The 14,243-nt window shown below is 52.9% G+C and overlaps 1 protein-coding gene across 2 annotated transcripts in view; it reads left to right on the plus strand.

Annotated features, from left to right (window-relative positions):
- Positions 1-13,863, plus strand: part of COMT (catechol-O-methyltransferase) — a 23,303-nt gene extending 9,440 nt beyond the window's left edge. The window contains exons 1-5 of one of the 2 annotated variants that reach the window (XM_023508032.1): positions 8,264-8,357; positions 9,757-10,042; positions 10,823-11,016; positions 11,350-11,481; positions 13,393-13,863. In XM_023508032.1, coding sequence (XP_023363800.1) covers positions 9,757-10,042; positions 10,823-11,016; positions 11,350-11,481; positions 13,393-13,587 — 807 coding nt within the window. In that variant the 5' untranslated portion in view covers positions 8,264-8,357 and the 3' untranslated portion in view covers positions 13,588-13,863. Of the gene's footprint in view, positions 1-8,263; positions 8,358-9,756; positions 10,043-10,822; positions 11,017-11,349; positions 11,482-13,392 lie in introns of those variants that run through there. The other variant, XM_003801708.3, reaches the window with a different exon arrangement.
- The last annotated feature ends 380 nt before the right edge of the window (positions 13,864-14,243 follow it).

Raw genomic sequence — 14,243 nt, forward strand, 5'->3', positions numbered from 1 at the left:
AAGAGTTTGAGGTTGCTGTGAGCTGTGATGCCACAGCACTCTACCAAGGGCGATGTAATGAAATTCTGTTTCAAAAAACAAAAAAAAGCATCCTGTTTACCTCCCATATTTTGTACACGAAGTAGTTTTCCTTTTAACTGTTTCTAGAAGTTTTATTTTCATGTATTATAATTTTTAACTATTTGTAACCTGTGTTTCCCAGAGGAAACAAAGTAGACAAATTTTGTCCTTGGAGGTATATGCTTATTTTTCTTGAATGTGGCAAGAATATCTGTAGCCAAGGTGGACCATATAAAAATAAGAAGCCAAAGTGTATAAACTTGAAATGTTTCATTACTTTCTCTTATTCAGAAATTATTTAGATATTCGGTGAACATCTGTCATTCACTGAGCACAGCTCTCAAGTTGCAAATTACCACAGGGATGCTGGAAACTTGTTTTGTTTTTAGGCAGACTCACTGTAGAACATGACTCAGCAGTTCAGGGCAGAGCTGGAGCTCACTTTTCTTTGTTGTTTAGGCAGACTGATTGTAGAACAGGACTCACAAAACATAACTCAGCAGTTCACAGTCGAGCTGGAGCTCACTTACTTTGTTGCATTTTACATTTTTATCCAAACTGTGCTTCTGGCAGATTGGGCCAGTTAAGGGTTACCTGTTCAGTAGAAGGGTGAAGGCATTGTTCCTGTGTTTGTGGAGGAGGCCTTGGTGGGTGACTTTTGCCCTGATATCGTGGCTGTAGACTAAATAGTTGCTTCCCGTTAGCTCAGGTTGTTGCTTTTGTGGGTCCCTGAGATGCTGAGAGCCCTCCATGAGCACCATAGCCAAACCTTGTCTCTGAGAAAAAGAAGAAGAACAACAGAAAAAATCAGTTGGGTGCAGTGACATGCACATGTAATCCCAGCTCCTTGAGAGGCTGTGGTGGAGGATGGTTTTGAGGCTGTAGGTGGATATGATGATGGCATAGCACTCCAGCCTGCATGCCAGAGCAAGAGCCTATCTCTAAAAACAGTTAAACACATACTCAGAATTGTCAGAAGCAAACTCTGTCCTTACTGTGTTACATGAGATGTTTACCTGGGGCACTGAAGCAGGAGTCAGAGCCACCGGTGGGCTGCTCCCCACACAGGCAGGCAGAGCAGAGTTGGGCAGTGTGCACTGCGAGCTTTGGTCATTACGTCCAAGGGTCTGAGGGTGGTTCCAGTCCAGATCTGAGTCCTGGCGCTGGATCAAAGAGAAACAACCGGATGTTAGAGGGATAAGGACAGTTCTGCAGGAGCACTGCCACAGCTGACCACCTCTCCACACTGACCTGTTCCTTATGTTGACCACCTCTGTGTGTTGACCCATTTATTACAGTCTTGTGGGACTCAGCTCACAGAGGTTTTGCTGTGTTTGGTGGCTACTGACAGTAGCTGAGGAGTTGAGCTCCACTCAAGAGTGGAGGGGAGAGGGGTGGAAGTGCAGAGGGGATGGGGAGGAGGAGGAGCAGCAGGTGCTGGAGCAGGTCCAGGTAAGCGGAAAGTCCACATGGGTCCATGTGAAGCCCATCTGGGCACTGGGGCTTACTGAAGTCAGGCTCTGGCCCCCAACAGAGGCTGGGAGACAGGGGCCCTATCTTCAGGGGTCGGCTGGAACAAACAAGAAGTCCTGGCAGACTTCTGTTACCCCAGCAGGCGTTTAGGGGGGTGGGAGCATCGTAAGTCTGTGGCCTTGACCTAATAGAAACTGTTAGTGTTTGTTCAGTCTTGATAGGCCAAGGTGAGGGCCAGCCAGGACAAGAGCAGAGAGCAGCCCGGCTGGAGTTGTCACACAGAGAATCTTTGTGATGGCCACTGGTGCTGGTGGGATGAGCCCCAGTCTGGTGCTGAGGATGGGGGTGTGGCCTAGGGAGGTTTTGAGGAGCTGAATGAGAAGTTTAGGGTTCAGGTCTCATCTGGAGAGGGCTGGAAGCAGGCCTAGACAGTGCCAGCACAGCTGCTGAGACTGTTCATGGTGCCTGGAGCTGCCAGAAGCTTCCTGGTTCTCAGGCAGACGCCTGCTTGGTCTGATGGGGCTGGTTTCTGGGGCAGAGAGCTGACCTGGATGTCACCCCTAAGGCAGAGCAGGCCCTTTCCACCCCTGCCCTAAGGGCAGCCCTGTCCTTTCTGTCCTCCTGTAGATTCTGGCTGGGCTGTACTGTTGCCTGAGGCTTGCCCTCTTCTGGGAGCTGAGTCAGCGGCCCTGTGCTGGCACTTGAGCTTGTTGACCTGAGGGGGTCCTGCAAGAAGCAGGTGGCCAGGCCAGATCAAATGTGAGTGGGGGAATGCCTGGGAAGGATGATGGAGAGTGTGCCGCTCTGATGTGGGTCTGGTCTGAAGAGGGCTGGCCTGGCCAGTGCCTGGGGCTATGGCTCTGCAGGTGACCTGCACACTCCTGCCTCTTGGAGCCCAGCCTTGGCATGCACCCCTTGGTATGGCTGTCATGTTAGAGTCACTGTGGTTGTCCCCACAGCCTTGTGAAAGTTTCCCCTGGGCCTGAGGCTGGCCCCAGTGCAAGATACCAGGTGGTGCCAGCCTGGGCCCACTCTTGGAGGGAGCCCAGGAAGTGACCCCAGCAGCCTGTGACCCCCGCGCTCAGCCCACCATTGCAGCCCTCCCTGTGCAGGGCTCACGCGGCTGTCCCAGGGAGGCTGACTACAGCCCTGCCCAGCCACCAGTGCTGACATCTCCCAAGCGCACAGGCTGGCCTTGCTCTTTCTGTCCATGCCCCCGGTAGCTGTATATACCGTGTTTTATGGATTTTCACAAGTGAGCCTAGAAACCAGATCATACAGGCAGTGCATATTCTTAAAGGACTTCGAAGTGTCTCACCCACTAATGTTAGTTGCAGTAGAGTTATGGATAACATTGCCATCTTTTAAAGGAAAGTCAGTGTCATCTGGGGTGAGGCACCAAAGACATGCTTTTGTTTAGTGTGTGTGTGGCTTGTACAGATGCTGCTCAGACACTGCTGGGCCTCACCCTCCATCATGCAGGAGATGTCAGACCATTACCCTACTTTACAGAAGAGGGGACAGGATGCCCAGAGCCCTGCCCAGGGCCCACGGTCCTATCCTGCCTCTGTGAGCTGCCTCCTAGCCTCCCTTTCTGTGCACAGCTCAGCCCCAGTGTCCCCTTGCAGCATTCATAGGAGCTGGCCAGTCCCAGCCAGGCAGCCGGGCAGCAGAGCCCCTGGGACACCCTGAATCCAGGCCGAGAATCCTGTGGCACTTGAGGGCAGAGGAGCAGCCCTGCTAGAAACAGTCCCTGTGAGGGCTCTAGAGATAGGGAGGAGACTGAGCTGCCCATAACCAGGTTGGGTTGCAGCTCCACACAGCTGCTGACCCTGACCTTCCCACCTCTGCACAGCGAGAAATAGGCCTATGTGCTGAGCTCCTCTGTCTTCTGCCCATATCGGCTTCCTGGGCCCCACTGGGGAAGATTGGCAATCCTCTGGATGTCCTCACAAAAGGAGGTGCTGCATTTCTTGCTTCTCAGGAGCCACCAGGCTGCTGGGCACCCTGCTGACAGGGAAGGAGTGTGTATACCCTCACTCAGGTGTCAGGGCTGGCTGTAGGGAGTTTTGGGCATCAGGCTGGATGTGGCCAAACATGTTTGCTGCAAAGGATCACAGAAGTGTTGGCCGGAGATCAGTGCCCCTGGGGTCTGGCCCACCTGCTGATCTTCCACCTTGATTAGAGGGTGGCTGGGGTCTCCATTCAGCTGCCCAGAGTCTGGATTGCCTGTCAGGTCTGGAGCAGGATAAGTGGCAGTGGGAGTCGGAGGTCACGGAACTTGGGGGGGAATATTTGAGAACAGACTTATAATTAGGAAGGTTTGTGGTAAGGTTGGGGTGTTGTTGCTGTTTGGGGAAAGAGCCAGTGCTCACTCAGGTCTATGTGCTGTCATGGCAGAGAAGGACGTGGCTGGCCCAGCTGGCTGCTGAATGTCCACACCACGGGTGTTGCAAGGGGGAGCTTGGGGCGGGCAGGTTTCTGCTGGGATGAGGAAAGCTCCTTCCCCCCTCACAGAGGGAGACGAGCCCGCTAAGAACCAGAGAGCAGACAGGCAGCAGCTTGGGCAGCCGTGGTGGGCAGAGTCCGTCCTGGGTTCCCCAGAGAGTGGCAGCTGCAGTTGTTTTTCTGGGTCCTGCTTCCTTATGGGGAATGGCATGTCCCGTTTCCCTTTTCGGGAAGGAGGGCCAAGAGCAAGGTTTGCCAGGTTTTTTAAATTTGTTTTTCTTCTATATTTTTCTAATTATTATAAAATATTCAGAACTTACAATTTACCATTTTAATCATCTTGTAAGTGTATAATCCAGTGGCATTAAGTACATCCACAATGTTGTGTAACCACTATTCTAGAACTTTTCTTCATTCTTAACAGAAAGTCTGTATCCACAAAGCAGTAATTCCCCCTCCCCAGCTCCAGGAACCTCCAGTGCACTTCCTTTCTCTCTGCTCGGCCTCTTCTGGAAATTTCATGGAAGTGGAATTGTACAGTATTTGTAATTTTGTATCTGGTTTATTTTACTTACTATAATGTCTTCAGGTTCATCTGTGTTATAGCGTGAATCCCTAGTACAGAACAAGATTCCACTGTATGGATGTCCAGCATTGTGTTTATCCATTCAGATGGTGATAGATACCTCGTTTCTACCTTTTGGCTGTTATAAATGCTGCTGATGTCCCTATTAGCTATTTCTGTTCCTGTTTAAATCTGGTTAAAAGTATCTGTTTAAATCTGTCCTCAGTTCTTGGTATCCACCTAGGAGGGGATGGCTAGGCTGTATGCTAATTCTATGTTTAACTTTTTAAGGCACCACTAAACTGTTCTCTGTATTATTCATGCCAGCAATGCAAGAGGGTTCCAACTCCATCACATCCTCACCAACGCTGATATTCCTTAAAAAACAAAAACATCAACAACGGCAAAAAAAACCCCAACAGGCTCGGCACCTGTTGCTCAAGTGGCTAAGGTGCCAGCCACATACACCTAAGGTGGCGGGTTCGAATCCCCAGCCCAGGCAAGCACGGCTACAACCAAAAAAAAGCCTGGGTGTTGTGCCAGACGCCTGTAGTCCCAGCTACTTGGGAGGCTGAGGCAGGAGACTCACTTGAGCTCAGGAGTTGGAGGTTGCTGTGAGCTGTGATGCCATGGCACTTTATCCAGGGGAATAGCTTGAGGCTCCGTCTCAAAAAAAAAAAAAAACCCAACAAATAGCTGGGCTTGGTGGCGAACCTATAAACCCAGCAGGCTGTGGGGAGGACCTCTTCACACCCAGAGTTTGAAACTGCCTGTATGACAAACAAACATTTAGAAAGCCATCCTAATAGATGTGAAGTGGTAACCCTTGTTTTTGTTTGTTTTTGCAGTTTTGGCTGGGGCTGGGCTTGAACCTGCCGCCCCCAGTATATGGGGCCAGCGCCCTACTCTTTGAGCCCTGTATATAACCTGTGGTTTTCAGTTAGTTTCCTAAATGGCCAGAGATAATGAGCATATTTTCATTTGTTTTTTAGCCATGTGTGTATTTCTTGGAAGAAATATCTCTTCTAGTCCCATTTTTATATTGGAATACTTGTCTTTTTGTGGTTGAATTTTAGAGTTCTTTGTATGTTCTGGTTACACATATTAAACTCTCACCAGACAAACGACTTACAAATATTTTCTCCCTTTCTGTGCATTGAGGTTTGCTACTGTAGCCTCTGACACACAGAAGGTTTTGATTCTGATGAAGTGTGATGTATTTTTCTTCAGTTGCCTGTGCTTTTGGTGTTGCAGTGCGAGAAGTCACTGCCAAACTCACAGCCATGAAGATTCCTGTGTTTTCTTCTGAATTTTGTAATTTTACTTCTTAAAGTCAGGTCTTTGATCCACTTTGAGTTAATTTTTTAACAAATACTGTGAAGTAAGAGTCCCATGTCATTCTTGGCACGTGGACATTCAGTCACCCCAGCACCATTTGTTGAAGAGACATTTTTTCTGTTGAATTGTGATCTTTTCAACACTTGTTGAAAATCGGTTGACCACAGGCAGGAGAGTTTATTTCTGGGCTCCCAGGTGGATTCCATCAGCCCATGTGTCTAGCCTGTGCCAGTACAACATGGTTTTAATCATTGTAGCTTTGTTGTGACTTTCAAAATCAGGAGGTGTGAGTCCTCCAAGTTTGTTCTTTTGAGATTGTTTTGGCTATTCTGTGTCCCTTGAGATTCTGTGTGACTTTTATTTACTCATTTCATGTCCTTGAGGTGGTGCCTTGCTGTATTGCTCAGGCTGCCCTGAACTGACCTACAGCAATCCTTCTGCCTTAGCACCCTGAGTAGCTGAGACTAAAGGTACACACAGCTGTGCATGACTTTCAAATGAATTTTTCTATTTCTATAACTTTTGATGAGGATTGCATTAAATCTGCAAATTGCCCTGGGTTGTGTCGACATCTACATGTGCCTTAATTTTTCTCCTGGTGATCTAGACGTGTATCCTCTGAGACCTCTCTAATGGCTAAGCCTCCTGGGCCATTTCTCCCACTATTGCCACTGTGAGTGTAACCTTAGCAAGCCATTTAAAAATTTTCCATGACTTTTCAAACACAAAAGCAGAGTGGGTCCCTATGGGTCCTTTCTGCCTAAGCTTGTTTGTTTTTTTCACATCTCTGTAAGGTAAGAGGGACACCGCCCACAGAGGCAAAGCAGGGAGGTGGGACCATAGAGGTCCTGAGTCTGACAAGGCTAGAGTGGTCAAGACAAGAGCAGCTTTCCTGCTTCCCCACAGAAGGCTGGCAGGGCAACATTGCCATGTGGGAACACCCCAGCAGCCCACAATGGGTCCTCTGTAGTTCTCTTAGTGATGTCCTCATATGCTTACTCTTTTGTTCTGTACAACTGGGCAGTGGCCTCTGACTGGGCATGGTCTCACCTCCTTGCCCAAAGTGCTGGGGTAAAAGCTTCCCACCCCTAGGTGGGCATAGCAGAAAAGGGTAGTCTGGAAGCATTGGGACCCTGCTATTGTGAAGGCCTCTTGGGGGGCAGACAGGGGTATATTAGCCTGGAAAAGGCCCTCAGGAGGCAGTGTGGGCAATGGCCAGCACTCAGCTGATGGCCTGGGACTATCAGTCCCTCTGCAGTGGGTGGCAGTCCCTCTCCCAGGAGAATCCTGGTACTGTCCTCTGGGGGTTGCTGGAGGACCATAGGGAGGTCAAGGTGATAGTGGAACCCCTTCCCACAGGCACTGCATGGGGGGGCAGGGTGTGTCAGGTCAGCCCTGCCCACCTGGAGTGGGCAGGTGGGCTGGTCATCCTTGCACCCGCAGGCCCTCCCTTCAGCATGGCAACCCTGGGGAGTGCCCTGTCTCCTCCTGACTAGGACAGGAAAAGGGCTTTAGCTGACTGCTGCCCTCTGCTGCCTCACAAGGCCCTGCCTGCAAATTTATGAACCGACTGACTGAGAGATTAAAGACTTCCCACCTCGGCCTCCCAGAGTGCTAGGATTACAGACGTGAGTAACCGTTCCCTGCTGAGAGTAGAGATTTCAAAACCAAATCCTTACACAACCAAGTATTATAGGGATTCAGCTCTAGTTCGGAAGTCCAGGGTCCACCAAGTAATTTGCTATTTAAACAGAATATATCTTATTATTTTGGATATTTACTTCTAACACTTACTAGATTTCTCTCTCTTTTTTTTTTGAGACTGAGTCTCACTCTGTCACCCTGAGTAGAATGCTGTGAGTTCACAACTCACAGCAACCTCAAACTTCTGGGCTTAAGTGATCTTCTTGTCTTAGCCTCCCAAGTAGCTGGAACTATAGGCGCTCACCACAACACCCAGCTAGTTTTTCTATTTTGAGTGGAGACAAGGCCTCACTCTTGCTCAGGCAGGTCTCAAGTGATCCTCCCACCTCAGCCTCCAAGAGTGCTAGGATTACAGCTGTGACCCACTGCACCTGGCCTAGATTTTTTTTTTAATATAGGGAATAAACAAAATGGCCCATTACCTCACCACTCAATTACTACTACTGGTAATAATGGGTAAGTAAAAATAGATGGCAGATACACAGTAATATGCAAAGCAACTCAGCTGTCTCTGCTGAGGCCAGAGAGGTGCAGCACTGCCCTCGCCCCTGCAGGGAAGGTCCAGGCAAGGCTAGCCTCAGGAAAGGAGCTCAGACAGTGGACCTTGGCCACTTCTAGGTTACAATTTTTGTTGATTCTGCAAAGGCAAAATTAAGTCCAAACAAATTGTTCTACTTTGCTGCTGAGCTCAGAGAAGGCGGGCCCAGACCCTTCGTGCAGCCAGGAGCCCAGCAGCGGGGATTGGAAGCATCCAGTGAGCAGAGCAAGGGTAGGTGAGGATTTAGGTCCAGTGTATGTGCACAGACCTGCTGACCACATATCCACAAAGCCTGGGTGTGCACTCAGCTACCCAGGGCCTTGGCCTCCCTGTTGCTCTGCTGTTCTGTCCAAGGCCCTGAGGCTGTCTTCCAGGAGTGTCCCTTCCACGGCCTGAGCCTGCCTCCTTAGCCAGAAGTGACTTTCTCCAGGGTAGCTTCCAGCTAAGAGCCGTATCTTGTGTGCCACAGGGCTCCAAGGCCAAATGCCAGAAAGAGCATGAGTGACCACAGTGCCCTAGCAGAAGTTTTCCAAGTTCCTCTTTCTTTCTTTTTTTTTAAATTGAGACAGAGTCTTATCGCCCTGGGTAGAGTACCTGGCATCATAGCTCACAGTAACCTCAAACTCTTGGGCTCAAGTGATCCTCTTGCTTCAGCTTTTCTATTTCTAATAGAGATGGGGTCTTGCTTTTTACTCAGGCTGGTCTCCAACTCATGAGCTCAAGCAATCCACCCACCTCGGCCTCCAGAGTGCTAGGATTATAGGCGTGAGCCACTGTGCCCAGCCAGCAAGTTCCTCTTTTTTTGTGTCCTTTTCCATTTTTGGTCTCTAACTCAAAAGCATGGGCTTCTGTTTTGAACTTGGTGAGCTCTGCTGTGTGCTGGCTGGAGAGCCCTGTGTCAGTCTTATGTCTAACTGGGTCCTAGACTCCCTGCCAGAGGGCTGCTTGCCGTGATTCCATCATACCCACCAGGAACAGCTTTGCGTGTCTTGTCACTATGGTGGGTGGCAGGGCTGGCCTTTCTCAGTATGTGGCTGTGCCCAAGGGGAGTGGTAAGTGGGTCTGTCCTGGGGTGCTGGCCTGGGAACTGTCTGTATCCTTACCTGGCAATTCAATGTAAGGGCCACACGAATCTCTGGAGCTGTCTGGAGTATGAGTATCCAACAGGGGCTCCCGTGTGGGGCCTAGAGGCTGCATGGAGGAGGGGGTCTGCACCCTGAGTCCTCTCCTGGGGCCAGCCCCACTCCTCACTCCAGGCCACAGAGCCTTCCCCCACCTGGGTGTCCTTTCTGCTGCCAGGGAGGGGAAAGCGCTGGTCCACGTTCATCTCTATATTGTGGATGGTTCTAGATGGTTCCTGGGCTGAGCCTGATCTTCCCTTCCCGCACCTGTCTGGGCAGGGACAGGGACAGGGACAGCCTCCACGTGGGTCTGCCAGAGGAAGACCTGAGTGCCAAAGGGGATGCTGGGGGCCAGCGCCCTGGCACTGATACAGGCTAGGCAAGTAGCTTGTCTGAGCCTTGGCCTCCATCAGCACGGGGAGCCGCGGCAGCACCCCCAAACTGAGCGAAGGGCAGGCCGGAAGGGCAGAGAACGCTGAGCCCCGCCCACTCCCTTCCTCCCCCTCTAGATGCTGGCGGCCCCGCCCCTGGTGCTGGTTGCTGCCTCTGTGAGCCTGGCCCTGCTGGCGCTTGTGGCACTGCTGGTGCTGCGCCACTGGGGCTTGTGTGTCATCTCCTGGAACGAGTTTGTCCGGGAGCCTGTGCACAACCTGCTCATGGGGGACACCAAGGAGCAGCGTATCCTGCGGTACACGCTGCAGCATGCGGAGACAGGGAACCCGCAGAGCGTGCTGGAGGCCATCGACACCTACTGCTCGCAGAAGGAGTGGGCCATGAATGTGGGTGATAAGAAAGGTGCGGGTCCTGGCTGGCAGGTGTAGGCCTGGGATGGGGACCCCTGCTGCACAGCACAGCCTCACGGGGTGGGTGGAGAGGAGCCATATCGGGAGCCTGGGGACACGCCCTGGCAGGGGCTGCTGGGGAGCCCTGGAGCCTGAACTGCAGGCCTTGGGCTTCCTTGCTGTCTCCTCACCCCAGGCAAAGGTTGTGCAGAGACCTGGACACACCTCGCAGTTCCCAGGGTAGAAGAGGCACAGTTCCAATGTGCTTTGTCAGAAGAGTGCCAGCTAGCAAGGCCAGTTGGTCTTGTCTTGGGGTGGGGGGGTCAGGCTCTGTACCTTCCTTGCCATGGTCCCTAGTGACCCTGCTGCCTACTGCCTGGGAAAGACCAGAGCCTACACTCACAGGTTGTGAAGGCGTTGGGTCTCCCCTTGAACTCTGCCCTGGCCAACCATGGACCTGCCTGATAGGTCCTCCTGGGCCCTCCCACCTGGGCACAAGCCTGGGGCACAGCCCAGCTTTCAGAGAGGGCAGCTTGGGGTCGGGACACATTGGGGTCAGCCAAGAAGGGTGGGAAAGAGACAGGGTCAACATGTGCATGGTTTCCTAGAAGCACCAAGGGTTTGTGCAGTGGGGACCAGGTCCTTGTGCTGGCTGCCATAATGGTGAAAGTAAAAGGGCCTCCAGGAGCCACTAGGTAGAGTGGAGGTGGGGAGGCTGGAGGCCAGGTGTGTGGGAGGGATGAGCCTAGGCCCCCCGTTCCCCACACTCACATCCCCTTGCCCCTGACTCCAGGCCAGATCATGGACACCGTGGTGCAGGAGTACCAGCCCTCTGTGCTGCTAGAGCTAGGCGCATACTGCGGATACTCGGCCGTGCGCATGGCCCGCCTGCTGTCACCTGGTGCCAGGCTGATCACCATTGAGCTCAACCCCGACTATGCTGTCATCACCCAGAAAATGGTGGAGTTCGCAGGCCTGCAGGACAGGGTACGATGTGCCTGACCCTGGGTGACATGTGGACACCAGTTAGGGAGGGGCTGGTTCACACCCAGGCTTGGATCAAGGTGAAGTTCACAGAGCTCCTGCTGTCCCTTGAGTGTTGCTTAGGCCTAGGGCTGAGGAAAGAACCCCAGCAACTTGGCAAAGGTCTCTCAGCCCCATCCCACAGCATTCCACAGAGAGGAAACTTGAAGCTTCCCTGGGTGGGACAGTGCAGCAGGGACCTTGTCACCTCTAGAACCCACAACTGTCAGGGAAACCCTTGAGTGGGTATCCAGGCATGTCCCCTTGGAGCCGGGTGCTGACAGAACACTGTTCCAGGTAACTGTTGTGGTTGGGGCATCCCAGGACATCATCCCCCAGCTGAAGAAGAAATATGATGTGGACACACTGGACATGGTCTTCCTTGACCACTGGAAGGACCGATACCTGCCAGACACGCTCCTCCTCGAGGTGAGTGGGCCCCTGTGTTCACTGCTGCCACAGGGCACTGCCGGCAGCCTCAGCCACTTGCAGGAGCCAGGTGCCCCGCTGAGCTCTGCCAAGGGTGGGGGCCCTGAGTTAGGGAGCACAGAGGGCCATAGAGGCCCCATGGCAGGTGGAAGACAGGTGGGGGAGCCAGGCCAGGAGTCTGGCTTGGTGGCCTGTGGGGAATAGGCTTCCAGTCTGCCTGGGCTCAGTGAGGTGCTGCTGGATAGTGGGCAGTGGGTGCCATGGACCAGAACACATGCAAGGACAGGCCCAGGGGAGGGAGGCAGAGGTGAGCTGGGGCCACGTCCACTCTCCATGGGGCGCCCACTGTGCTGGTGCAAGGCAGCAGTGTCTCTTTTCTGTGTAGCCCCAGCCCTGCCCAGGAAGCCAATGCCTGAGTGAGTCAGGCACTGTGTGGGGTGTCCTTATCCCTGGGGCTGGGCTTGAGGTGTTGTGCAGCCATCTGAACCAACACCCAAGGGGCTAACATCTTGGTGGGCTGGTATAGCCTCGCTGGTCAGAAGGGACCCTGGGCAGCTTCTAGTCCTCCCAAGGCCCAAAACACTGCTCCCATAGCTTCCCCACCTGCTGTCCCTGTGCTGGCTAACTGCTGCTCGTCTCTGCAACCCTCCCAGTAGCCACACCTTCCCCTGAGCATGAGTAGGGCATGGCCCATAGAGGCCTGGGGTGTGAAAGGCCTCAGGACACCCTGGGAACAGGGAGGTTAAGCACCAAGCGATTTGCGCAGCTGAGAGTGAAGCTAAACCTCTCTTCCAGAAAGATGCCCATCAGTTTTGGTGAGGTATGTCCCTGGGGAGGGAGTCTCAGAGGCCCTCGGACTAATTGGGAGGTGCTGAGCCCTGGTAGTGGAGAGGGAGGAGTCCAGGGCCAGAAGATGGACTAGAGGACGTGTGTCGGCCAGAACAGGTGGCAGGGGCCTTGCCTGGGATCCCCTGAGATTCTGGGAGCCCCAACCTCGGCCCAGACTGGGAGGGAGCCCCTTCCTGGACCTTTGTTCTAGCTGTTTCCAGCCAACATTGCTAGGACACATGATTCACAGAAGTAGGACCTTGAGGTTACCCCTCCTCTCACTGACATGTAGCTGTGTTCCCCGCAGCTGGCCTGAGAGCTCCTCAGCTTCCTCCCGCCTCCCCATCACAAAGCCATCCTTAAGGCACACCCCTGAGTCCCCTGAAGACCCGCCAAACTTCAGGTTGTTTGCTTCTGCTATGACTATATAAAAAACCTCTATGCTTTCAAGGTCAGACCTCTAAGACAGAGCGACTGGGGCATTCCTTGCTGTGGTCTGCCGTCCCTGACAAGCAAACACTCTCACAGCTCTTTGTGACGTGAACAGATCCCCTGCCACTTTACACAGATAAGCACCCTGACATCTCACCCCTGAACGTGAACCCTGGGGCCACTGTCTGTGTGTCCAGTGACAACCCTGGGTCCTCCCTGTGCTCAGGCACCTGTGGAGATGGGGCTCTGCAAATGCAGAAGCTTGGGGGCACCCAGAGTCACCTCCCAGTCCCTGAGTGGCAGGCTTGTTAGTGGGGATTCAGCCCTGTCCAGCACTGTGGCCTGTCTCCTCTTGAGGGACTTCACCAACAGCCCCGCCCCAGGCATTGTGCCCTCTGCCTGGCTCCAGTGGTCACTGGCTCCACCATCTCCTGCAGTTATTCATCCAGCACCTGTGAACCACATGCCATTCCAGTGGCTGGGATGGACACAGGAATGAATAGGGGAACACAAGGTCCTTGTTCCCATGGAGCCATCTGCAGAGGTTGTGCTAGGAAGAAAATGGACTGTCTCAGGAGACCCAGTCCTCAGGGGCCAGCAGAGGCTGCGCGTGAGACTCCAGCCCTCACCCCCTCTTTCTGTCCCCTGCAGGAATGTGGCTTATTGCGGAAAGGGACAGTGTTGCTGGCTGACAACGTGATCTGCCCAGGCACACCGGACTTCCTGGCACACGTGCGTGGAAGTGACCGCTTCAAGTGCACACACTACTCCTCGTACCTGGAGTATGCCAAGGTGGTGGACGGCCTGGAGAAGGCCATCTACATGGGCCCAGGCAGCCCAACATAGCCTTGACTGCCCACCATGCTCTGGCTCCCTTGCCAACCCTGGTTCTAACAATTGCAGTGGGTGCTTCTGCTAAACACACTTATGCAGTTCTGGGGTCTGTCCCCAAATGCAAAGCACGCTCAGGTCCGAGGCCTGGGCCCTGCCCATAGCTCCAGACTGTTCTTTTTTAACAATCACGAACTCTTTACTAAAATCTATTAGCTGTAACTTTCTTACATGCCAGTATCATGTTTTACAATGCAAAAATTAAAGATCTAAATGTTTAGATACAAGGAACTGATTGAGTACCATTCTTTCCAAGTGCCATGCTGTGCCCTGGTTCCTCTGGTGCCGTGAGCTTTGGTACCAAATGTTCCAAAGACCCTCTGATAGGACACTGATGTCCCATGGCTGGCTGGGTCCTGGTATCATGGCCAGCCTTGGGGCTCCCAGCCTTGCTCAGCACTGTGCCTCCTTTGCCCAGGCCAGGGGTACCTGTTAGCCTCATGGAGAAGTCTGCCTGCTCAGGAAACTGGGATGAGGCCTCAGGCAACCTTCACACCCTCTCTGACCAAGTAGGCACTGAGGATTGGTAGACATGGCTATGCAGTGGTGCCTGGCCCCTCTGAGAAGAAACACCTTCCCCAAGCCCACCTGGCTTTGCTCCCAGAAAAGGA

This window comes from Otolemur garnettii, unplaced genomic scaffold (assembly GCF_000181295.1).
Source record: "Otolemur garnettii isolate 467f Iridium unplaced genomic scaffold, OtoGar3 scaffold00218, whole genome shotgun sequence".
Taxonomy (NCBI): domain Eukaryota; kingdom Metazoa; phylum Chordata; class Mammalia; order Primates; family Galagidae; genus Otolemur; species Otolemur garnettii.